This window comes from Lotus japonicus, chromosome 1 (assembly GCF_012489685.1).
Source record: "Lotus japonicus ecotype B-129 chromosome 1, LjGifu_v1.2".
NCBI lineage: Eukaryota > Viridiplantae > Streptophyta > Magnoliopsida > Fabales > Fabaceae > Lotus > Lotus japonicus.
In genome coordinates this window covers 45,942,284-45,964,838 of record NC_080041.1, presented here as the reverse complement: position 1 = coordinate 45,964,838, position 22,555 = coordinate 45,942,284, and the positions used below count along the sequence as shown (strand labels likewise).

Below are 22,555 nucleotides of genomic sequence, written 5' to 3'. Positions count from 1 at the left end.
GGGAAGAAGTGACAACGAGGTGGACAACTTGAGGTTCTCAACACCGCACTGCTTCATGGCTTCAACCCACCAGTCCACACTAGACCGGAGAACATCGCAAAAACCCACATTGCAACCACTGATCTTCCCTCACTTAAAACCTAGTTGAAGAAAATGGACCCCCTTTGTTGATGTCCCTGATCTTTGCTTCCTTTTTCTACTGTTGGTGTCTCTCTTTGTCTCTCTCTCTAGACCTCGATTGTCGCCGCCAGAGAAGAAGCGGTGGTCGGCGCAGATCGAGAGGTTGCTTGCTCCTAATTCCAGACGGTGGTCAGTGCGAAGTAGTGTTCAGTGCGAAACAGTGGTCGGCGCGGTGGGATAGATCGAAACCGTGAAGGGTTTCTCGCCCCCTTTCACCAAGTTCGAACCTTTTCCCCCAATGACGGTGGAGGGAGATCAAGGTTGCTCGCGGTGGCTCAAGTGAGTTGACGTTGAGGCACTAGTGATGGAAGAAGGGTGGGGGCCAAAGCTGAAAGCTCATCTCACCGAAGGTCAAGGTTGAAGCTATTTTGTAACAATGGTTATGTTGGGATCTGAAAAAAAAAATTTCTTGAATTTTCTTCTATGATTTTTTCTCTGGTTTTCCTTTCTCAGTAAAGTCACCACCTTTCTCGAATCTGAGGGGATGGTGTTGATCTGCGCCAGGGCCGGCCTTGTGCAAGCAGGCCCACAGCTTAGGGCCTCCAAAAAGAAGGGGCCCAAAAAAAAATCTCATCAAACTTTCCCCTAAAATAAAATTTAGTTATAATAATTAATGTTCAAGATGTTATTAATGACTTGAGCTGATTTAGTGGTTAATAACAGTGTATGTTACTTTTACATACCGGGTTCAAATCCTTTTGACATGTTATTTGTTAATTAATTTGAATTGAAAGAATTCAAAAATTAAAGCAAAAGGTCGCGTTGCTTGGATTCGAACACGCAACCCCTGAGCGGGTTGCAAGAGGCCAGTTGCCAAACGAACCAACATAATGGTTCTGATAAAATTTCGAACGTTAAAATTATTAGGGGTCCATTTTTATTATTTGCTCAGGGCCTCCAAAATGTCGGGACCGGCCCTGAATTCTGCGCTTTGGAATTTTGTGGGATGATTCTACTATTAAGGGAGGAGGAAGGAGATGATGATGATGATGAAATTAGCACATTAAATAGTAATTATTAAATATGCTTTTTAAATTTTTTTTAAAAAAAACTTGGAAACCTGCTACTATGTGTCAAAACCACCTTGTGCATCATAAATTTGTCCAATGTTCTTATGATCTTCAAGCAAAAACCTTTGGAAAGAAAGATTTGATCTTCAAAGGAAAATTGTTTTGAATTTCAAGGGTTTTGGGGGGAATTTCGTGATCAATAAGGGCATGGGTTTATGATCGATCTGATCGGCCGATTAGTAACGTTACTCTGTCCGTTTGTTGGTAAGACATTTCCGACTTCCGAGCGTATACCTAGCTTCAAGAAGTAATTCGAGACTTTTAAGAAAACGTACCTTAAGGTAAGGGCACTTCGGCTACGGCCTAAAAAATTTGATTGTGATTGTGTATGATTGATTATGTATGTGATGATGATATATGATCATGATATGTTGGATATGCTAGCAAACCATGTTAAGAACATGTTATATATGATATGCTTAAGTTGCTAGTTGTTTTATTGATTATATGCAAGTTATATATTGTTTGTGATAAGTTTATGATGTAGACGTGATGTGGCAAGTATGCCGGTGTCAAGGGGACAAGTGGATTAGGACCTCAGATCGTAAGAACGAAGAATTTGTTAACTCGTTAGACGAATGACTTGCATGGCATAAATGTCTTACCAAGTGACCGTGATGGGCTTGGTGGCCATGACTTATGACCGTGATGAGCTAGTCTGTGGTGTGTTTTATCAAGTGATCGTGAAAGACTTGATGGTCATGAATAGTAACTGTGATGGGCTAATATGTGGTGTTAAGTGACAAAATGTGAAGTGACAGTGCGTTAGCATTTGACTGAATTTCAATATAATTGAAGTGTAACTAGTGTTTTTACCCGTGCGCTGCACGGCGAAAGATTTTTCTAATTTTTTATGACAATTATTTTTACATGAAATTGACATGATTAACTACCACAAAACCATAGATAACAATTGAAATTAGATTTGATTCGTTTACACAACAATGAAAAATTGAATGAATCTAACAAAGATTGATGATTACAGAAATATATATATCAACAACAAAAAGATGTCATATGAACGTTATGCATTCCACTTGTTGCTTGCTGCTCCATTATCATTGAAAGTCTGTTGAATCTGCAACAATTTAAAAAATGTTTTAAATAAGTAGATCAAAAAATACAGCACGCTAAATACAATGTGCATTATACAAAGAAGTACAAATTCAAAGATAGATAATCTAACCATTCATATGTTCTGGAATACTTCTTCATACACAACATTCCGAGTGCAATTAGATACTACTCCTTTGTCATCGACTATAAGTATCTTCAACCCTTTTCTAGATTTTACTCTTGATAGAGCTACATATAGCCGGCCATGCGTGAACACCGGCCTAGGAAGGTATAATCCAACATGCGATAACGACTGGCCTTGGCTCTTATTTATAGTCATAGCAAAACAAACAGTAATAGGGAACTGTCTCCTTGAGAATTTGAAAGGAAGGCCAGTATCAGAAGCAGTTAAGCTAAGCCTAGGAATATAAACATGTTTACCTGTTTTAGAACCGGAAAGAGCTGTTGCAACAATGATATAAGGTGTCAAAGCGCTCGCTATCAATCTTGTTCCATTACACAATCCAGCAGACTGATCAATGTTCCGAATTAACATGATAGGGACACCAACTTTGAGAACAATTCTGTGGTTGGGAATACCAGACCACTTAACATCATTTAGAAATTCTGAAGTGAACCATTTTGCATCTATTTCAGAGTCTTCATCTGACCTGCATGGTGTGTCATAACTCAAATATTATGTTTCCTCCCCAGGGATCATTGACATCATGAAGTTATTAACCTCTTCAACACTTTCAAGAGTGGGAGCAAGGAGTGCTCTTTGTTCAAAATATGCATGGTTCTCCAAATTAGCAACAACAATGGGATATGCAAAATTGACTAACTCAAGTAAGGGATTATCGGGCTCCCTCACCAACAAATCAGAGGGAATTTCTATAATATAATCATCCTCATCGATTGGCTTAACCGTGCCATCACCCACTTGAAGAAGCCAATCCGCAAATTCTTTGATCTCCAAGGATGAAGAAGAGGACCCTACTTGTTGTAACCTCATGTTGGTAGTTAACTTCATTACTTTACAATGCTTCCATAGGTATGATGAATTCACAGAAGAAGAAATGATTTCTGATCTACTTCCTTTCAAAATTACTGGCAGAATCTGTCGAAAGTCCCCACCCAAAAAAACTGCCTTTCCTCCAAAGGGTTTATCGTGGCCAAAAGTTGCTTGGGTCTTCATGATGTCATTCATAGTTTTGTCTAGAGATTCAAAACAGTGCTTGTTAAGCATTGGAGCTTCATCCCAAATGATAAGACTTGATTTCTGAAGCATTTCAGCTTTATGAGAACCTTGACGGACATTACATGTTGATGATTCATGGATAGTGATAGGAATGGAAAATCTAGAGTGAGCAGTTCTACCTCCAGGTAATAGTAATGAAGCAATGCCACTTGACGCAACATTTAGAACAATCTTTCCTTCAGAACGCAGCGCAGCTGAGAGGGTATTCCACACAAAAGTTTTACCAGATCCGCCAAATCCATATAGGAAAAAAAATCCTCCGTTATTGGACGAAACAGCATCCAATATCTGTAAATTGACATTATTTGTCAAAAAGAAAATACGAAACACATAATAATCGAAATTATTCATTTTTTCTTCTATTATGCTTTAATCATAATTTATTACCTGGGTATACGCTCCTTTCTGTTCAGAAGTTAGGGAACAGACCAATTGTTGATGATGTACGTTCATTTCATCCTTATTGTAATTAAGCTCATCTGCAACAAATTGATTTTCAAAACGAAAGGTCTCACAAAATGATGGATAAGGTAAGCTAGGTCATTCTTTAAGTGACCTTCCATTGGTTCTCAACACCTTCTCTATCTCAATCAAACATAAGTTCATCAAATCCTCATCATTTATTTGAAGATCTGCAACAAATATTAAATGGATTTAAAACAATATAGAAAAACATTCTCTAAATCACGTAATCTATATAATAAAATCCAATTGTACAGAGGTTGTTTCTTTGATATAGCAAAGGAAATGATTCCTTCTACGATGCCCATTTCAAGTAACACACAAAAATAAAAAAACGTCATTAAATATATTTAATAAGAACATAGTGCAAAAATACCTGGCATTTTAAGCAACCTTCTTCTGTGGTACAAAATGCCGTCAGCTAAAAATCTCCATGTCTTATCCCACACTTCTCTTGGCTTTCCTATAGCGTTTGTTGAGAGCAACGTTACAAACAAATGCCTCAAATAAGACCCTGAACCAATCTCACTCATGTGAATAATCCCATCAACATACTCCCTCTCATCTTCCATTAATCCCATAGCATCGCACGCATCTTGGAATGTTGGATAAACAACCCCTTTGACAGTTCTTAAACTTGCAAAAATGTCACAGCCTCTCTGTTTGGTTAATAGAATCCTCATGTAATATACCTCGCCCATGCCTAGAGCGATATATTGAAGACGACCAAGGGAGAAACCTCTCTTTCTTGGCTCCCATACTTGCTTATCTTTCTTATAAACAAACATAGACGGATATTCAGCATATGTTAAACTTCTTCCCTCCGGGTATAGCTTATTCGCATTCATCCATGCTAGGAATTGAGTATCTTTAGTTGAACATTTTTCAACAACGCTTTCCAAGTCTTCATCGTCGTTGAAAGTTACACACTGTTCACCGGGAAGATGAAATGATAAGCGCTTCACGGGCGGCCATCTCTCGTGGATATCAAATTTAAATGTCCTCCATGCTGCCTCACATGGAGTTAGATACCTGCCATTTCATTTCAGTTTAATAACTGGGTAAAAAAAAATTAAAAAAAAATAAAGAAAAACAATGTGATTACTTACCTGCAATCGTAGTACTGTTTAATTTCATCCTGGTTCGATTCTCCATTTCCAGCATTTGAAATTTGAACATTCACCCTATCACTGCCTTTGTTGATATATTTAAATAGATACTTTATTGCATTCGATTTATTGCAATACTCCACGTTGGTATGTCCATGATAATTCATCAGAAGTCGAGGATTGTAGGGAACAACAAAACCATTATCCAAAGGAACTCCTTTCTTGGCCACTGTAATTCCTGTCTTCCTTCTCTTATAAATTGGGAAACCATCATCATCAATGGTAGTACAGTTTTTTGGGAAAGTGTTTAGAACACTTGCCATCAACCATGCATGCACACTTTGGATCAATAACCCCACACGGACCGTGGATCATGAAGGAGGAAACGGCCTTGTAAAGCTTTGGATACAACTGCGGGTTAGGAAGCTCAGCTGAAATGAATTTATCAATGTCCTCTCCGGTTATCAATTTGTACTGGGGTTTCAACCATAGAAGAATGTGCGCGTGTGGCAATCCACGTTTTTGAAACTCTACTGTATACATACCTTCACAAAAAGTTAAACGAAATTAAATGGAACTCACAACTTGATTTAATGAGAACCACTCGTGAGTGATCTGGGTATCAAATTCAAATTCATAGGTAGTTTCCTGAACCACAGTTTGTTCAGGAACATCAAGATTTATTTCACCCACTTGAAACGGAATTTGATCATCATCTGATAAAAAAATAGGTTCAGAAGTTTCAGGAGGAAAAGTTGAAGGATTTCCCTGATACAAAGGAGGGCCTTGAGAGGACTGTCCAGCAAACCTAAAGTCAGGATAAAAGTCCAGAACACCAAGAGAATCAGTCTCATGATCCACGCTCCAGTCTATAGGAGGAGGACCTCCAGGCACTTGTATTTCCTTGTGGTTTGAATCACGAACATCAATTTTGAAGATTGAATCATCAACCTCATTGAACCAAATTGTGCAATTCCCCTCCAAGTTGTAGAATTGCCTCAATTCATACCAACCTATTGTTAGGCGAGGCCTTTGCTCATTCATGTTAAAGCCAACAGTATGTTGCTTCATCGCATCATCAATTAGAACCCATTGTGGCTTTAGCTTGTTGATGTTTTTCCTCACGTAAGCACGACTCAGTTCACCCTCCCTCTGTAAAAAGGCAAAATTAATAAGAGGAAGAGAATGGAAGAAAATGAAGAACATTGAAAGGATTTAGCAAACTTTGATTTACCTCTAAATAGCAACTTCTAACAGGAAAGAAACTCTTGTAAAAGAGGCGTGGATGGTTTACTGGATGGATCCATAGCAAATTTTGGAAACAAAAAAGACTTTGAGAAATATGGAGAAGTTGTGATTGGAACGTATGAAGTAGAGAAGTTTATATAGAAGAGAAAGAATCAAATGGCATGGTGGTTGAGTTTCCATGCAAAATGTGAAGGTTACACGTGTGTTAACCAATTTCACCCTTTCAAAAGAATATGATTGGGAATATGAATTTTTGCATTCAATCCACATTCAATGAGCAATGATTAGATTCAAGAACAAAACATCAGTTCACATATGAAAGGTTGGTGTAAAGGAAGGATTCTTTTGGTCTTCACGTGTCTACATACCGTTTTTGCTATCAATAGTTTTGGGAATGAGGAACTATAAGGCACTACCCAATTTAAAGAAGAAATTGGAAGTCATTAAAATAATAAAAAGATGTTAATGTATTTCAAAAAATTATAAACGGTTTTGGGAATCCAAAAGGATGAATAAGAAGATAGAAAGAAGTGGGTTATAATAAGGGACAACGGTTTTCAAAAATAATTATTGGAACTAAACAAAATAAAAAAAAATTAATTTTATTTTTCTTCATAGGGTATTATAACCTAGAATCTATTTATATTTCTAGAAAATATAAATATATTAACTTCCAAACAAATAAATATTATAAAAATTACATTATAATCATCTGATATGATACTAATGGAAAATTAAAATAAAAATATCGTATTTAAAATATCTGATATTTCCATATGATTCATTATTGGCATGATTTAAAATTAACAAAAAGCTGTTATGAATGGGCGATAATTCACGTTAAGGAAGGAGGGGGGAATAAGTTATTAACTAATCATATATTGGTGATAGATGAATCATTTTAAATTGGGGACATATTTAAAATGAATTAAATATAAAATTCTATTTTTTTTTGTTACTTCTGATAACAAAATATAAAAATCTATATACTAACAAACAGGTTTTGTGTAACATGAAAAAATAAAAATGGATACCATCTAAGTAGAACAAACCCTTATTTTTAAAAGGGATACGTATATGTTATATTTTCAATAAAATACGTATGCTAATTTTAAAATAAGGGATATTTCCAAAAAGATAGAAACAAATTAAGGAAGGAGGGGGGACTTAAGAAAAATTATTTTTATAATAGGAAATTAGGGAATTATATAGAATGAAATACAAAAATTTGAATTAAATAATATTAAACACTGTTATTACTTAGAAATTTTGACCAATAAAAAAAGAGTAATCTATTAACTCAAATTCGCATTTTGGGTTGTTATGTTGTTATAGAAACTCAAAGTATTAAAATAATCCAATTTATCTTACATATGAATTCAATATCTCATAAACGAATTTCAATATTTCTACCTGAAATTGATATAAAATAAAATTATGTGCGTGAGGTCCAATTTTGAAAAAAATTTATTAAGTTGATAACATTCATGTGGAAGGAAGAAACAACATCCAATCTTTGATGATACCCTCTGTTTCAACATTAAGAGCTTTGTCCTGCAGTAAAAAAAAACAAAAATTGGATAAGACACTTATATAATATTAAAGGGTGTAACTAAAATCTTAATAAATTTCTCACATGAGATAACACAAACCTGAACATTCTTTTTAGAAGAAGCAGAAACGTTCTTTTTAGAAGCCACTGATTTCATTTTTTGTGGGACTTTGACCTCCTTATCCTGAGCCTTAATTGGTGTAATATTAAACGTTAGAAAGACAATATAATAAAATATTAATAAGATTTAGATCCAACTCAAGAAACTAAAAAGTGCAAAGGAAATTTCAGGACCAGATCATCGTGCTTAGTTGCTGAAAGCTCAATATTTTCTAGCGGGGATGATCCATTAACACCACTAACTGATTTAGAAGAGGCTTCAACAGCAGCAGATTCATTGATCAAGTTAGATGGATCGCAGGCTGTAGAAGAACCACCGGGAGCACCATTCGAAGCCTTAAAAACATCAAGATACTGTAATGGAAGAAGACAACACTATATTATATTAAGCAAATGTTCAAAAAATGCATTCAGAGTAAAATCAAATACGATTCTAACATCTTTTTTAGGTAGAATTTCTGCATTTCCCTTGTTGGATTTCTTTTGGGTTTCGAACTGCATCTTCAGTTCAGAAACAGGAGCCAACACTATAGAACCTTCTTGACAACCTCTACTTATATCAATAGCAGGGGAATTGTTTGAAGAAAACCCACCAGCAACATTAAAATCTTCATTAAGATCCTAATTTCATAAAAAAAGCAAATTAGATAAAAAACCATACTAATGAAAGAAACAAAATCAAAAAATCAGGTAAGATGTACACAACCTTAGCAAAACTTGAAGAAGATCCTTGGCCAACACTCTCTGAGCTAGGAGTGGTTAAAAGCATATAGGGAGGAGAGCTTTCTAAGTGGGGATTTGCGTTCTTAAACTGGGAAATGACTTCAGGATCAGAACAAATTCTCTTCACCTTATAAGATGGCTTAAACCATGTGTTGGAACTGTTGTCAACTTCAATCTTGAATAAAAATGACTTATCAATCAAACTCATAATCTCCGACGGAACCTGAGAATCGCTAGGGTCCTGGAATTGAAAAATATAATTTAGTTAGAGAAAAAATAGTACAAATTTAATTGAAAAGTAGAGGATTTAGGTATATCTGAAATAACTTTATGGCATTTTTCAACCAATTCTGAACATGGCTTATTAAGAAGGTTGTTGACCTCTTGATCAAATAAAACAAAGGTTGTCGAATCTTTAGCATCCATAACCCTAAAACGAATTTTGTATTTAGGAATTGCAGTAACAACATGGCGAACACAGGCTTCACAAAAGTACATGTCCTCAGCTGGGTACACCTTTTTGTTACACTTGCAAGCAGGGTAATACCAACTGTTGTCATCAGGAATGAATTTAACAGTGGCAAACACAACACAAACAGATTTCTGATGATAAGAAATTAGAAAAAGTTAGGGAAATGGAAAAAACACTATAAATCAACACCAAACCAACAAATAAAAAACAAAATAAAATAAACAAACCTCAGCCAAATCTTTAATCCGCTCAATGGTTTTCCCTTCATTTTGTTTTAGAAAATCCTCTGTTGGAGATAGTTTTGCCGAATCCTGAAGCTGGCAAATGACCTTAGCAGCAGGGCCATTAGCCTCAAAAAACATTTCTCGAATTGGACCAGCTTCATCAATAGCAGGATTAAAAAGAATTTGGGTTGCCCCATACATGTTTTGAATGCTAGGCCTCCCTGTGAATTACAAAAAAAAAGGAAGTTAGAATCTAAGGACGCCATACGAATTTAATTAAGGAGAATGATTTACAAAAGAACAAACAAACAAAAAACAAAAAAAAACCTTTAAAAGGTTTTATCTTCGCAAATTGGACAACAACTACAGCGTTCGTCATATCCCCAGAAGCCAATTGCCCAACAATTTCATCCACATATTTTCCAAAAAAAAAACTGCCTCGACACGAACTCTAAGCAAAAGAGAAAAAACCAAATCAATAAACACCACATAAGATAATTGAATCAAAATTATGGTAGAGATTTACACATACCCTTCCTGTTCAATTTCTAGTGTGATCCTCTTTTTCACTTTACCATGCTTCTCAAACTCCTGCTCACCAGAGGAGCCAGTCAAGATACCTATGACATCTGGAAAAAATAAAACTTTTAGAGGGCCATAACAACGTTTATATAATGTAAAAAAAAACATAATAACAACAAAATCACAACGATTCTATATATAAATATATTAACAGAAAAAACAAAAATTGAAATAACAAAAAAATTACGTATAAAGATAACAAAAAGAGCAATAATCAAATTAAGGGGTGAATAATTTATAGATTGAAAGAAGAATGAATCAAAAAATAAACAGATAAAATATCAAAAAATAAATAAACAGATAAAATCTACCTATGAGGAAGGATGTGTCAGGATCCTTGAAGACAACATCAGATAGAGGCATGAAGGTAAAAGGTTTTCCTGTGATGGGGTGTTAGCCATAAGCCTAACACTGGTATGCATTTGAAAATTAACCTTGTATGGATGAGAGGTCGTCCTGAAATCACCGCCGTTCTCACAAACACCAAAAAATGATATCTGGTATACACGACCCTCAAGCACCTGATTCTTGAATCGGTAGACTAAAGTACGCCGGATTGAAGCATGTATTTTGCAACCCTAAATAAAAATAAAAAAGGACGTTAAAAAAAGATTCTCAAAACATAAACCCATAAACATTGAGGAATATAGGGTAAAAATGAAACCTTGGAGTCCATCAAAACCATCTCCAACGATGAAGGTAGCTTAGATCCAGAGTAGCTTGGAGTTAACCACAACCTTACAACCTTCACAACAATGGCCCAAGTTTCTTTGGAAGCATCAATCTTGGACACATCATCAACTCGGAGAGACATTTCAAGAGGGGATGAAGAACAAATTATGAAGAAGATAAACTCTTAATTCAGAAGGGATTGTGGATGAGGACATCACAACACAACTACTTATATAGAAGACTCTACATGGGTTGAAACCTTTGAATTTTCATTTCAAAATAAGAATTGGAAACAACAAAATAAGGGGGGATGAACAAACAATTATTGGGCACATATAGAGAAAATCAAAACACAAAGTCTCAATATTCATTAAAGGGGCGTGAAAAAAAAATCAGGGAATGGAGAATGGAATGTTGAGCCAATAAATGGAGGATGATGAATTTGAAATATATTGTGTTAATAAGGAATAGGGGTTCATGTGTATAAACGTGAAGACATAATGGGAGAAAGAGAATAAAAGAAAGGAGATAAAATAGATGAAATTAAAATTAAATATTCTTTATTTTAATTACTTAGTGGGCGGTTTAAATAATACATAGGGAATGTAGAAATACAAATAAAGGAGGCCGAATAATTAAATCATTTTCGAATATAAATGAAAAAGGGACCGGATTCATAATCTCTTTTTCAACAACATGAGAAAAGGGAGGATAAAGAGAGATAAAATCAATGAAGATTAATGTTAATTGTACATTGAAATTTGACCAACAATAAACACTCAATGATTCTATGCTTATGCCGAGATAATGGGGGAGACCAAATTAATGGAGATAGTGGAAGAAGAAGGAAAATGAAGGTTGGAGGAATAAAAATGAATATAATATTCATGGAGGGACACGTGTCACGTTGTGATGCAAAGGGGAGGGAATAAAATATTACAAAATATTCAGGAGCTGAGGTTTTTGATAATGACATGCTTAGAGTGTTACTGCTTTAATATATATATATAGATTAATATATCAACATAATTTTTTACTTTCATGAGACAATAGAATTTCACTGAAATTTTCACCAAATTATTGGTTGATTTCAATATAAGATTTGTAGACGTTTTTCCTAGCTTTCTAATGGCGTAAAATTTGCCTCATCATTTAAATCAGTGTAGCTTTTAATAACTAGTAGGTTTTTTTTTACGGGAATATATAGTAGTTCAAAAAAAAAAACTTTTAATAAATATCTACATAATATTTCTTCAAAATTAACACGTCTTTTAATTACCGCTTTCAAATTCAAAGAAATAGAGTGAGAATGAATTTTACAAATTTTTGTTATTCTTTTTCGTTACAAAACTTTTAATTCAACCATAGAAATTTTAATGTAACAAAAAAAACATTGAAATTATAAAATTATAATTTCAATATTAAATTAAAAGTTTTGTAAAAAAAACCTAAAATCATTGAAATTATAAAATTAGTATTTATGAGAAGTTATTTTTTTGGTGCATTTTATGAGAAGTTATAATAGCACATACATATGATTTAACTTCTGAAATTATCTAGAACTTTTAATTTGTTAAATTCATGAATCAAACCAACTAGAACCGGGTCACAATAGTTAAAAGTTGTCGTTAAGTTGAGAGTTCAATTCTTAAGAACCACATTATCAAAGAGACATTTGCTCTTCACACTCCCGTGAAATTAAAAAACCATAATCAAATCACGCATAGCCTCGGAGTGATGGATTCATCGTAAGCTCTCTTCCTAATCCCAATTAATTTTTTTAATTAAAAACATTCACCTATCATGTCATGTCCCTATAATTAAAATGAACGGCCCCTTAAACAAGTTATTAAGAATGCAAGTTTTATTGAAATAGACAATAAATATTTTTCGTTCTAATAAAAAAATTAAATCTCCACAAATGTTAATTAATACTATAAGTAAACGAATTTCTAGAAAAATTTGTAGACCGTTGTCAAATTAAATCTCCACAAATTTCTCATATTTTCGATAGAATCACAAATGGACTCATTACTCATTGAGGTTGTGTAACTCCCTTAAATGCACATTTTCAAATTTAAATCCTAAATTCCCTGATTTGCTCTCTTACATTTCCTTTCTCTACCACAATATTCTCCCCCAAAGGCCAATAAAGATAATCAATCAAATAATATTACAATGACATGGCAGATCAGATGCAGTTCATGTCTTTAGGTAAACTTATTCATGTGAAGATTTGATTTCTCTCTTCTTCTTCTTCTCTTGTTGATTAACATTTTAGATTTTCAAAGTTATAATCATTTACTCTAAACAATCGTATATGCAGATGATCATGATTTGGCTTCATCGTCTCAAAACATGGCATTTGACAAGAGAAATGACAGTAGTAGCAGCACCAATCCTATCCATAACCAGAATTTGCCACTTCCAAGCCCAAAATGCAACAGTAATAGAAAGCTAAACAATACAGTGGACAACAAGGATAAAGAAGGGTTTTCTGCTGGAAATGAATCAAGTTGGTCCCTTTCAGCAGATGAAGAAGATTATATAGTGTTCAGTTTTAGAGAAGATGGAACATTAGATGTTGTCGAAGATCGTAACGATGGTGGTGTTGATAGAAAGCATAAGAACTCAAGGCCTGTGAGTAGAAAGGTACACAATTCTCAAATTTTGATCTACACATAGTTGGCTTGGTTAGATACTAAAAATGTATATAATGTTTTGAATTTTGAAATTTTATGTTTTCTTATGGGAATGAAAAGCAGCTTGAATATTGTGAGGATGCAGAACAAGTTGGTGATAACATGTTTGAGAAAAGATTAAATTCAAACCAATTGGATATTGATCAAGATTGCATGACCCCTTCAAGAGAGGCAAGCTATCACCACTAACTTTTTTTTTTCTTTTTCTGTTTTTGTGCTTGTTAGTTGCATTAGTATAGCCAAGCTATTTCTTATTTCTTTGTTTTCCACTTCCTTGTAGGCTGAGGAAAAAGAGATTGTGGATACTGAAGAACCTGAGATGGTGCCTTCAGATTTAAGGGACTCAAATAAATCTGAAGGAAGCAGAGGTTCTTTTGCATTCCCTGTGTAAGTCAATTCTGTTTTATTATCTTATAATTCTATGTTATTATTATTATTATTATTATTATTATTATTATTATTATTATTATTATTATGATTGTTATTTTTATTATTATTATTATTGTGTGTGAATATTACAGGTTAGGCTTGGAATGGATTGGAAGCCCTGTGCAAATGCCAAGGTCAGAAGATGTGCATCTAAGGAAGCAGAAGATTCGGTCTCTGAGATTTCTGTGTTGTAAATTCTGATATCTGCTGCATATTCTTTTTCCCCTAGGATCAATTATTAAGAAAAGAATTTTTTTTTTTACTTTGATTTTAAGTCCACATAGGTTGCCCATTTGAGCCTGACATCACATGTTCTTAATTAATTTTTTTTTGTCATTAAGTCATGCAAAAAATTTCTAGAAATAATAGTATTTAGATTTTACTTTCTATGTCAGGGAACTCAAATGTAACACAAAATATTATTTAGCCCACATATCCCGGGCAAAAGAAAGACGCTTATGATTGCAATAATTGGTTAGGACTAAACGTCGTACTCTTTTTTTCTTGTGGCAATGTAAAATCAAAATTATTTTAATTTTTTTTTTAACATGGGTCAAAATGTTATTAAAATGCGAGCATTGAAGCCAATAAGTCATCATGCAGTAAAGCTAAAAGACCCGGAGGCCCTTCCTCCACCCAAACAACATCATTGAGTGAGGAGGCACTCCGAGCCATATAATCTCCACAATTTATAAGGAGGAATCCCGTGATGAAATTATTTCAGGCCTTCAGAAAGATGTTAAGGGTCTGAATTCATCTGCAATACAGACAACTTCTTCATACTTTTATGGGAAATTGATTGCAAGGGCAGCGAGGTTGGCGTTGATAGCTGAAGAGGCTTGTTTCCTTGATGTGATTCAAGCTGTTAGGAAGTATTTAAAGCAAACCATTGAGCCCTGGCTGGATGGAACTTTTAATGGGAATGGATTTCTATATGATAGGAAGTGGGGAGGCATCATTACCAAAAAAAGGTTCTACTGATACTGGTGCTGATTTTGGGTTTGGACTTTATAATGACCATCATTATCATTTGGGGTACTTTGTTTATGGAATTGCAGTGCTTGCAAGGATTGACCCAGTTTGGGGTAGGAAGTACAAGCCTCAAGCCTATTCACTCATGGAAGATTTTATGACCTTGAGCAGAAATTCAAACTCGAATTACACACGTCTAAGGTGTTTTGACCTTTATAAATTGCACTCTTGGGCGGGAGGCTTAACTGAGTTTGCAGATGGAAGAAATCAAGAGAGCACGAGTGAAGCTGTGAATGCATATTATTCTGCAGCCTTGATGGGTCTGGCATATGGTGACACCCATCTTGTTGAGATTGGATCGACACTTGCAGCATTGGAAATTCATGCAGCTCAAATGTGGTGGCATGTGAGAGAGGAAGATAAGCTGTATGAAGCAGATTTTACCAAAGGGAACAAGGTAGTTGGTGTACTATGGGCTAACAAGAGAGACAGTGGACTGTGGTTTGCTCCTCCTGATTGGAGAGAATGTAGGCTTGGTATTCAAGTCTTGCCCATATTGCCTATTTCTGAAGCTCTGTTCTCAAATGTTGGTTTTGTGAAGGAGCTTGTGAAGTGGACATTACCTGCTTTGCATACGGAAAAATGGAAGGGTTGCCTATGCACTGCAAGGACTTTATGACAACAAAGGTGCATTGCAGAAGATAAGAAGGTTAAATGGTTTTGATGATGGAAACTCATTGACTAATCTCTTATGGTGGATTCACAGTAGAGGACAGAGGTGATGAATATGGTCATGAAAAACACTGCTGTTTTGGTCTGTTAAGTGGAATTTTGAATTCATTGTCTGTCTTTACTGTGTCATGATGATCTAGTGGTTTAGTTTTGTGCACTTTTGGTATCCTAAATAAAAATGTCTGTTAGTTAATGGATGGTATCCTAAAATCTGGAGATGGTAACTACAATTAATGAAGCATTTGAAAGCAGCAAAAACCTGTGGATTTACTCTTCTATAGTGAATTGTGCACTTTAAAGGGTAAATTGAGAGTTACAACTGTTGGTTGATGAAATGCCAACACATATCGAAGTTTGGTTACAAAAGGTATACGAGAGCAAATAAAATGAGAGAATAGAACCAAAGAGAGTGAAAAATTAGTGGCTCTGTGAATTTATATGTTTGCTCATGTCAAACAACAAGCATGTGTAGAGGCGTAGAGTGTAACAGTAAACAATTTATAGGCAACACAAGTAAAACTACAAAGAGGAAATTTTGGGTTTGAAAAGAATTGATTGAAGATGTAACCTAGCATTGGCAGCAGCAGCAATAGATTCTTGATCCTGTTTTTCTTTCGCATAAGCAACAGCAACATTATAAGCTTTTCTTGCTTCTTCGATTTTATGCATTTCCATCTCGTCCAAATCATCCTATTGAACAAAACAGAAAAGTTTACTATTCTGAAAATAAACATAAAGTATTTTATAATTGCGGATACACACAAGACTGTTTTGAATAATAATGGTACTCAGAAATTATACAAATGTGTAGTCTAATAAAATGCCACTGTATACTGTATATACTAATTTTACCCCGACAGAATTGTGTAATCTGTTAAGTCCTAATATTGCACCCATTACGTGCTTCTCAGGAAAAAATACACACAAATCTTCCATTATGTATGCATGGTTGCATTACTGCAAGATGTACATATTGGTTGACAAGAGATAAATCTATCTTGTTACCAAGAAGATGATCAAAATTAGTATTTTGTTGCAATCATGACAGCATATACAGAAATTTGCAAAACAAATGCAGCGCGTACTGGTCAGAGAAGTATGAATCAACTCACAATGCTAGGAAGGTGATTGGAGTGAACATAAGGCTTAATATCATAATCATCAATGTATTCAGCATTGTCTGTTATTGTCAGGCCTTCAAGTAGCAATGTAAATGATGAAAGATCTCCTTGCATGGAACCTATCTCTTCTTGAAGTTTCTCTGCTTTCTTGTTGGATATCATTGATTCCCACTGTATCTTTTCAAGAGCAGCTTGATTGTCTGCAAGCATCATCTGTGGAAAACGATACCTGTTGTGTAAGAACTGTCAAGAAATTTCAAAACAATGCTCCAAATGAGCATTTTGCTTCCCTTATAATATCACAGTTTTGAATTTTGATGCACTTTGAATTTTTGATCTCACAGGATTAAGGTTTCACAAAATCCGAAATGGACTTTCACTAACAATTTCAGTGGTGACACAGTCCAAATTCTAAACAATACTTATATGAGAATGGTACAGTAGAATGGAAAAAAGGAAAACTGTGAAACCTTCCCATGTTCATATGCCTAATAAATCCATAAAAATTTTAGATGACATTTGGTATACTAGTTAAAATACAAGGGCAAACGTGATACTATAAAGCTCCATCAATGCACAAGCTCTTGGGAGGGGTCGAACCCACTTTGTGGATCTACTCTAGGCAGCCTTACCTTGCATTTTTCCAAGAGACTGATTCTACGCCATTGAGAAGCTGGAACCCAAAAAAACTAGACTTTGCATTTTGTTTTGGCCATATGCCAAAAACTACTTTTGGATCCAATTTTCAGCACTCATCACCGCAGTTATGGTTGTCATGTTCAAGAGATGTGAAGTGGATGCATTAAGTGAAAATCTTCATGAATAGCATAAGGTATGAAGTATGAACCCTCATCACAGTCTAAAAAACTTTGCAACTAATTTTGCCAAATTATAAATCAAAGAATATAAATAGACCAGTACCTTCACATCAAAGAGTTGTTGTTGTGTAGACTTCAGCAAAGAGTCCTTTTGTGCAGCCTGGTGTTTCAGTTCATCAAGTTTCTCATTAACAGAACTCATCTGATTTCTTGAGTTTTCTGCTGACTTTAAAAGTTCATCTTTCTCCAATAACTTCATCTGCAGTTCCTCCACCTGTTCTTTCACTAAGAAGTACTCTTCTTTTATTTGTCCTTTTTCTCCATGATCTTTTTTCTTTTTAGCAGGAAAAGATTGACCTATGCTCCTGACTTTTAAATATTTCATCTAGAAGGGGATGAAAAATATTTAATATGATGATTGATGATAGTGACAAAGGAATATCAGTTGTGAATTGTAATGTGATGCTCTAAGCATAGCATATGCTTTGTGGCTTTTAAAAAATTTGTACATAAACAATCTGAATTTCTTCGTTCATAAATAATGAGATGCTGTTATATTTTGTTCTTAAATGAGTTGGTATATTTTGTTGTTAAGTTTTCATTTTCTGTATTGAAAGATCTCTCCATATCTTCCAAGTATTTTCAGCACTGCTAGATTCAAATCATTATTAGGTATGTTTTCAATTTTTGTAGGTAGAATTTACTGCCATTTTCTTAGAATGAGCTATCTCCTTCTTTTCATAGTTAATTTTCATATCTCTTATTCTAATCATTTATAATTAAGAGCACTAAGTCACTGATTATTCTCCAAGTACAGAGTACAGTGTTAGCACTCTTATGAGTAGTGAGAGTGGTAAAGCATTATGTTTTCCACAGCCAAGATTTCTGGTGGTGTTGTAGTGCTAAAGGTATGCTTGCCTGTTTTCATGATGGTTGTTAATGATTTTTTGGCTCACTTATATCTTCATTATATACTGTTATTTCAGGCTTCATCCATATGTAGCTTATGCTTTGTGGCTTTTAAAAAATTTGTTAGTGTGCAATAGCATTAGCACCTAAAGTGATAGAGAGATGTTTCAATTTTCATGTGGCAGGGAAAGTTGGCTGTGGTTGGATTTTAGATATAGCTCAGAAACCTCATGTCTGGCAGGTCAAGAAATTGGTTTGCAGTCAAAATTTGGTGGTATCCATATAATTCTTGATGGTTAAGTTGCAATTTTTAATTCCCTAAATTCACTGAATTTGTTTGATCTCCTTGCTACTATTTCACTATACCTTCATCACTTAGAAATTTTGTTGTTACTTCAGCCTATCATAGTAGAACAACATATTTCAAGCCATTTGCTGGCTACTATTTCAGTGGTGATTGCTGCACCAGGTTAGTGATCTCTTTGCTAGTATAGGATGTGTTCTATTGGTATGTTTTACTAAGCTAAGTGGTATCAATTAGTCTTTAAATAACAGGAAAGATTGGATTGAGTTTGGTCCTTGAAGGATATGTGATATCAATTTAAGGATATGTGATATTCTATGTTTTACCGAGTTAGAAACTTAGAAGTCTTCTCAAAAAAAAAATTGCAGATGGCATGAGCAGGAAAAATTATGAAAACCAAAGTAATAACATATTAAAAGTAACTACAAGATTAGTCCAAAAATCTGGTAACGTTATCCAAAAGATTATACTTAATTAACATTGGACAAATAGCATATAGCAGTCAGCCCTCACAGCGCGCCCTATGCGCTATTCGACAACCCTGGTAACAACACCCCGTACTCAATTTGCTTCTTTATCTCTCTTCATATCACAATCATTATATATCATATCAATTACTTATTTATCTTCTCTTCCTTTCTCTCTCATTATTATTTGGGTGTCCAGACACCCAGAGACGAAACATTACTCATCCGCATATAAATGCTCCGACGATTCAAAACAAAGCCATATTATATTGATGACAATCATAACAAACTTAACAAGAATGAAAAGGATAAGTGAACAAAATTCAAATCAAAGGGAGGGAACAAGAGTCTTTACTCTTTCCAACCACGACTCTTTTGAAGGTGCCTTAGTGTAGATCATCGAACCTCGACGCGCAAACGAACTGCTTGCTTTCTTATCCTAATCAAATTTCAAGAAAACTAAATCAAAATTGCTTAAAAATTTGAACTAGAAATCCATCCAAAAGAATTAAAATTGTTTTGATCCCTCATTGAACCAAAAAACTTACTAGCATTAGCATTTTGCATGAATGTATTATAATCTCTGAGCGTGTATGATTCAAAAGTATGTGGTTGGTTTTGTTAAAAAATGGAGATGCGAAATTGAAGGCGAGGGAGTGAGAGAGATTACATACAGTAGTGAGGGAGTGAACAAGAGGCACAATCTGGACGAGGTCATCGAAGAGGACACGATCGAATTTGAAGGACGAGTTGTCTAGGTCTCGCTCGGAAGAAAGACAAGTGTTCAAATCCATTTTTCCTTCCAAACGCTGCTTCTCATCGCAAACAAAGCAGGACTGGAAGGCGAGAAACGAGGGAGGGAAAGACTGGGCTTGAAATATAACTGCTCTAAGAATTTGAAAAGAAAAAAAATATAAGTCTAAAGTACTCCTTTGGTATGCCTTATATTATAAGATCCAAGGTTATTAAAACCGGACCGGTGATCAAACCGGTGAGGGCATTGGTTCAAGGTTCATTGGTTCAGCCGTATTTGAACCGTGGTCTAACCGGTATTACCGTAATAAATTAAATAATACTATTTTAAAATAAATATATAATATATGTAGTAAAAAAATATTGATTTCAATGTATAATAAGAAGGAAATATTGAATTAAAAAATATATTCATAGCTTCATAATATTTTTTTATACTTATTTTAAATTTATAAGTAACATTTACAAATTAAATATACCTTCAATTTTTTAAACTAGGCTTAATTACAACTTTGGTCCCTGACATTTACCAATTCCACAATTTTAGTCCCCCACCTAATTTAATTACACAGATGGTCCCTGACTTTGCTGGCAGTCTGCAACGTTGGTCATACCGTTTGTTTGTTAATGGAGGAGGTTTACGTGGATGGTCACTTAGCTGATGTGGAAGTTGAATTGGAGAGAGAAAGAGACCAGCAACTGTTTCAACCTTCTTCCTCGCCTCTAGGGACTCGTTCGTTCTTTATCTCTTCCCTTTTCGCTAAATCTCAAGCTTCGAAACATCTTCCTCACGGAGCTCTGTTTTTTAAGGAGGAAGAGGGTAGAAGATGACCGTTGCAGGTCTCACGTGCAACTCACGTGTTTCCCTCTCTCTTTAGTTTTTCTTTCTCTCTCCAATTGGACATCCACGTAAGCATCCTCCGTTAACAAATAAACGACAGGACCAACATTGCAGACGGGCAGCAAAGTCAGGGACCATCCATGTAATTAAATTAGGTGGGGGACTAAAATTGTGGAATTAGTAAACGTCAGGGACCAAAGTTGCAATTAAACCTTTAAATTATTATTAGAAAATTTCCTCTAATAACAAATATACTCGCATCATGGTCTTTTATTGTGAATATTAATTTTCTAAAATGAAATTGATATTGGTTTCTTTTTTTGATTAACCAAATTGATATTGGTTTAAAAGCAGCCGCACAAACACAAAACAATAAAATAAAGGAAAGTATGAAGAATTGAAGATATAACTTAAAAGGCACAAACCAGCCCACTAGCATGTTTGAAGCAAAAAAAGCCCAGGTGGAGAGTTATTTAGAAATAGAACACAAACCCTAGTATTCACCCATCCAAGTGACAATACAGCCGCACATCACATCTATGCAACCTTTTATCATTTTTTTAAACAACCTTTATCATCTTCTCATCGTAAACCAGGTAAAAAATCAGTGAAGCAGCATAGGGGAAAAAGCATGATTTCCAATACACAAAGTTGTGAACTGCATAGAAGCAGTAGTTGGTACAGTGTTGTGAACTCGTACAGATCTGAGTGGCTGCCGGCTGGTACTGGTGGATCAGAGCTCGGGACGGCGTGTAACAGTGGCGCACGATGGTTCTGTGGTGTTTCGTGGGTGCAAAGAAGTAACCGGTCTAAACCAGTGAACCACCGGTTTTACGGTTTTTAATCGGTTTTCACGGTTCTTTACCGGTTTTATTGCCATCCGGTTTTTCAAACGTTTTGTACCGGTCGGACCGTCCGGTCCGGTCCGGTTTTAACAACCATGATAAGACCTGATAGTATAAGACCTGGTTGTATTAAGTTTGATAGAATTTTAATATTATACAACATTTGGTCATACACTGTATAATTTGGTGCAGTCAGTGGTGATGGTGGTATTCAGAGGTGATGATGGTGGTAGTGGTGGAGGGTGGTGGCGATAGTGGTGGTGGAGGGTGGTGGTGGTGGTGGTGGAGGGTGGTGATGACGGTGGTGGTGGTGGTGGTAGTGGCGATAATGATGACAACATAAACAATGGTGGCAGTGGTGGAGCGTGGTGATGGTGGCGGCGAGCCGACCACGATGGTGGTAGCGGTGGATATGGTAAAGGGTAGTGGAGGGTGGCGTCGGCGGTGGAGGGTGGCGATGGAGGGTGGTGGCGACAGTGGAGGTAGCGGTGATGGAGGTGGTGGTGGAGGGTGGTGGTGACGGTGGAGGAGGTGGAGGGTGGTGGTGGTGGCGGCGGTGGTGGTAGTAGTGGTGATAACTATGACAGTATCAACGATGGTGGCAGTGGTGCAACATGGAGGTGGTGACAGCGACGGTGGTGGTGGTGGCGGCAGCAGTGGTGGTGATGGTGGTGGAAGCAGTGGTGGTGGTGGTGGCGGAGGTGGTGGTTGAGAGTGGTGGCGATGGCGGTTGATTAAATATATTCAAGTAGTTTATACATCACACTCTTATCATGCCTTATCCATCATCTATAGGGTGAATAAAATAATTCATAATTTTAATGTATAAAAGGGGATTGATGTATAAGCTTTTACAATACAATGTGAGCACCAAACAATGGATAAGTCCATAATGTATTGTATAAGCTTATATTATCATGCCTAATACAGT

General features: G+C 35.5%; 5 protein-coding genes across 5 annotated transcripts; 2 read left to right on the top strand and 3 right to left on the bottom strand.

The window, feature by feature from the left end:
* Positions 1-2,274: 2,274 nt before the first annotated feature.
* LOC130736792 (uncharacterized) lies at positions 2,275-4,020 on the bottom strand. The gene is made up of 4 exons (XM_057588582.1): positions 3,955-4,020; positions 3,032-3,855; positions 2,458-2,977; positions 2,275-2,328 (listed from the first exon to the last, which is right to left on the bottom strand). The coding sequence occupies exons 1-4, from the start codon at positions 4,018-4,020 to the stop codon at positions 2,275-2,277; spliced, it is 1,464 nt and encodes a 487-aa protein (XP_057444565.1).
* Positions 4,021-4,107: 87 nt separating this feature from the next.
* LOC130736783 (uncharacterized) lies at positions 4,108-5,103 on the bottom strand. Its single transcript, XM_057588575.1, has 2 exons — positions 4,406-5,103; positions 4,108-4,199 (listed from the first exon to the last, which is right to left on the bottom strand). Exons 1-2 carry the CDS (start codon positions 4,875-4,877, stop codon positions 4,108-4,110), a joined length of 564 nt encoding a protein of 187 aa, XP_057444558.1. The 5' UTR covers positions 4,878-5,103.
* Positions 5,104-12,914: 7,811 nt separating this feature from the next.
* On the top strand, positions 12,915-14,168 carry LOC130736778 (protein BREAKING OF ASYMMETRY IN THE STOMATAL LINEAGE-like). Its single transcript, XM_057588569.1, has 5 exons — positions 12,915-12,945; positions 13,058-13,415; positions 13,497-13,527; positions 13,714-13,820; positions 13,955-14,168. Exons 1-5 carry the CDS (start codon positions 12,915-12,917, stop codon positions 14,061-14,063), a joined length of 636 nt encoding a protein of 211 aa, XP_057444552.1. The 3' UTR covers positions 14,064-14,168.
* A 242-nt stretch (positions 14,169-14,410) lies between these two features.
* Positions 14,411-15,851, top strand: LOC130736770 (uncharacterized). The gene is given in 5 exon segments (XM_057588561.1): positions 14,411-14,414; positions 14,524-14,825; positions 14,827-15,485; positions 15,487-15,609; positions 15,611-15,851. Coding segments are annotated over 5 exon segments (1,176 nt in total). The 3' UTR covers positions 15,699-15,851.
* Positions 15,852-15,976: 125 nt separating this feature from the next.
* LOC130731867 (protein MICROTUBULE BINDING PROTEIN 2C-like) lies at positions 15,977-20,069 on the bottom strand. The gene is made up of 5 exons (XM_057584059.1): positions 19,860-20,069; positions 19,541-19,624; positions 17,609-17,890; positions 16,679-16,900; positions 15,977-16,256 (listed from the first exon to the last, which is right to left on the bottom strand). Exons 1-5 carry the CDS (start codon positions 19,977-19,979, stop codon positions 16,086-16,088), a joined length of 879 nt encoding a protein of 292 aa, XP_057440042.1. The 5' UTR covers positions 19,980-20,069; the 3' UTR covers positions 15,977-16,085.
* Positions 20,070-22,555: the final 2,486 nt, after the last annotated feature.

Bases quoted from the DNA above. Each gene is read 5' to 3' on its own strand.
- LOC130736792 (XM_057588582.1), bottom strand. From the start codon at position 4,020: ATGAACGTACATCATCAACAATTGGTCTGTTCCCTAACTTCTGAACAG. The intron at 3,856-3,954 runs GTAATAAATTAT...GTCAATTTACAG, and splicing joins AGAAAGGAGCGTATACCCAG to ATATTGGATGCTGTTTCGTC. The intron at 2,329-2,457 runs GTATTCCAGAAC...AAATTGTTGCAG, and splicing joins GGAATGTTGTGTATGAAGAA to ATTCAACAGACTTTCAATGA.
- LOC130736783 (XM_057588575.1), bottom strand. From the start codon at position 4,877: ATGAATGCGAATAAGCTATACCCGGAGGGAAGAAGTTTAACATATGCT. The intron at 4,200-4,405 runs GTATTTTTGCAC...TATTTGTTGCAG, and splicing joins AAGGTTGCTTAAAATGCCAG to ATCTTCAAATAAATGATGAG.
- LOC130736778 (XM_057588569.1), top strand. From the start codon at position 12,915: ATGGCAGATCAGATGCAGTTCATGTCTTTAG. The intron at 13,416-13,496 runs GTTGGCTTGGTT...AATGAAAAGCAG, and splicing joins CAAATTTTGATCTACACATA to CTTGAATATTGTGAGGATGC. The intron at 13,528-13,713 runs GTGATAACATGT...ACTTCCTTGTAG, and splicing joins TGAGGATGCAGAACAAGTTG to GCTGAGGAAAAAGAGATTGT.
- LOC130731867 (XM_057584059.1), bottom strand. From the start codon at position 19,979: ATGGATTTGAACACTTGTCTTTCTTCCGAGCGAGACCTAGACAACTCG. The intron at 17,891-19,540 runs GTAAAGACTCTT...ATCCCCTTCTAG, and splicing joins AAGAGTCGTGGTTGGAAAGA to ATGAAATATTTAAAAGTCAG. The intron at 16,901-17,608 runs GTACTGGTCTAT...CGTTTTCCACAG, and splicing joins AACAACTCTTTGATGTGAAG to ATGATGCTTGCAGACAATCA.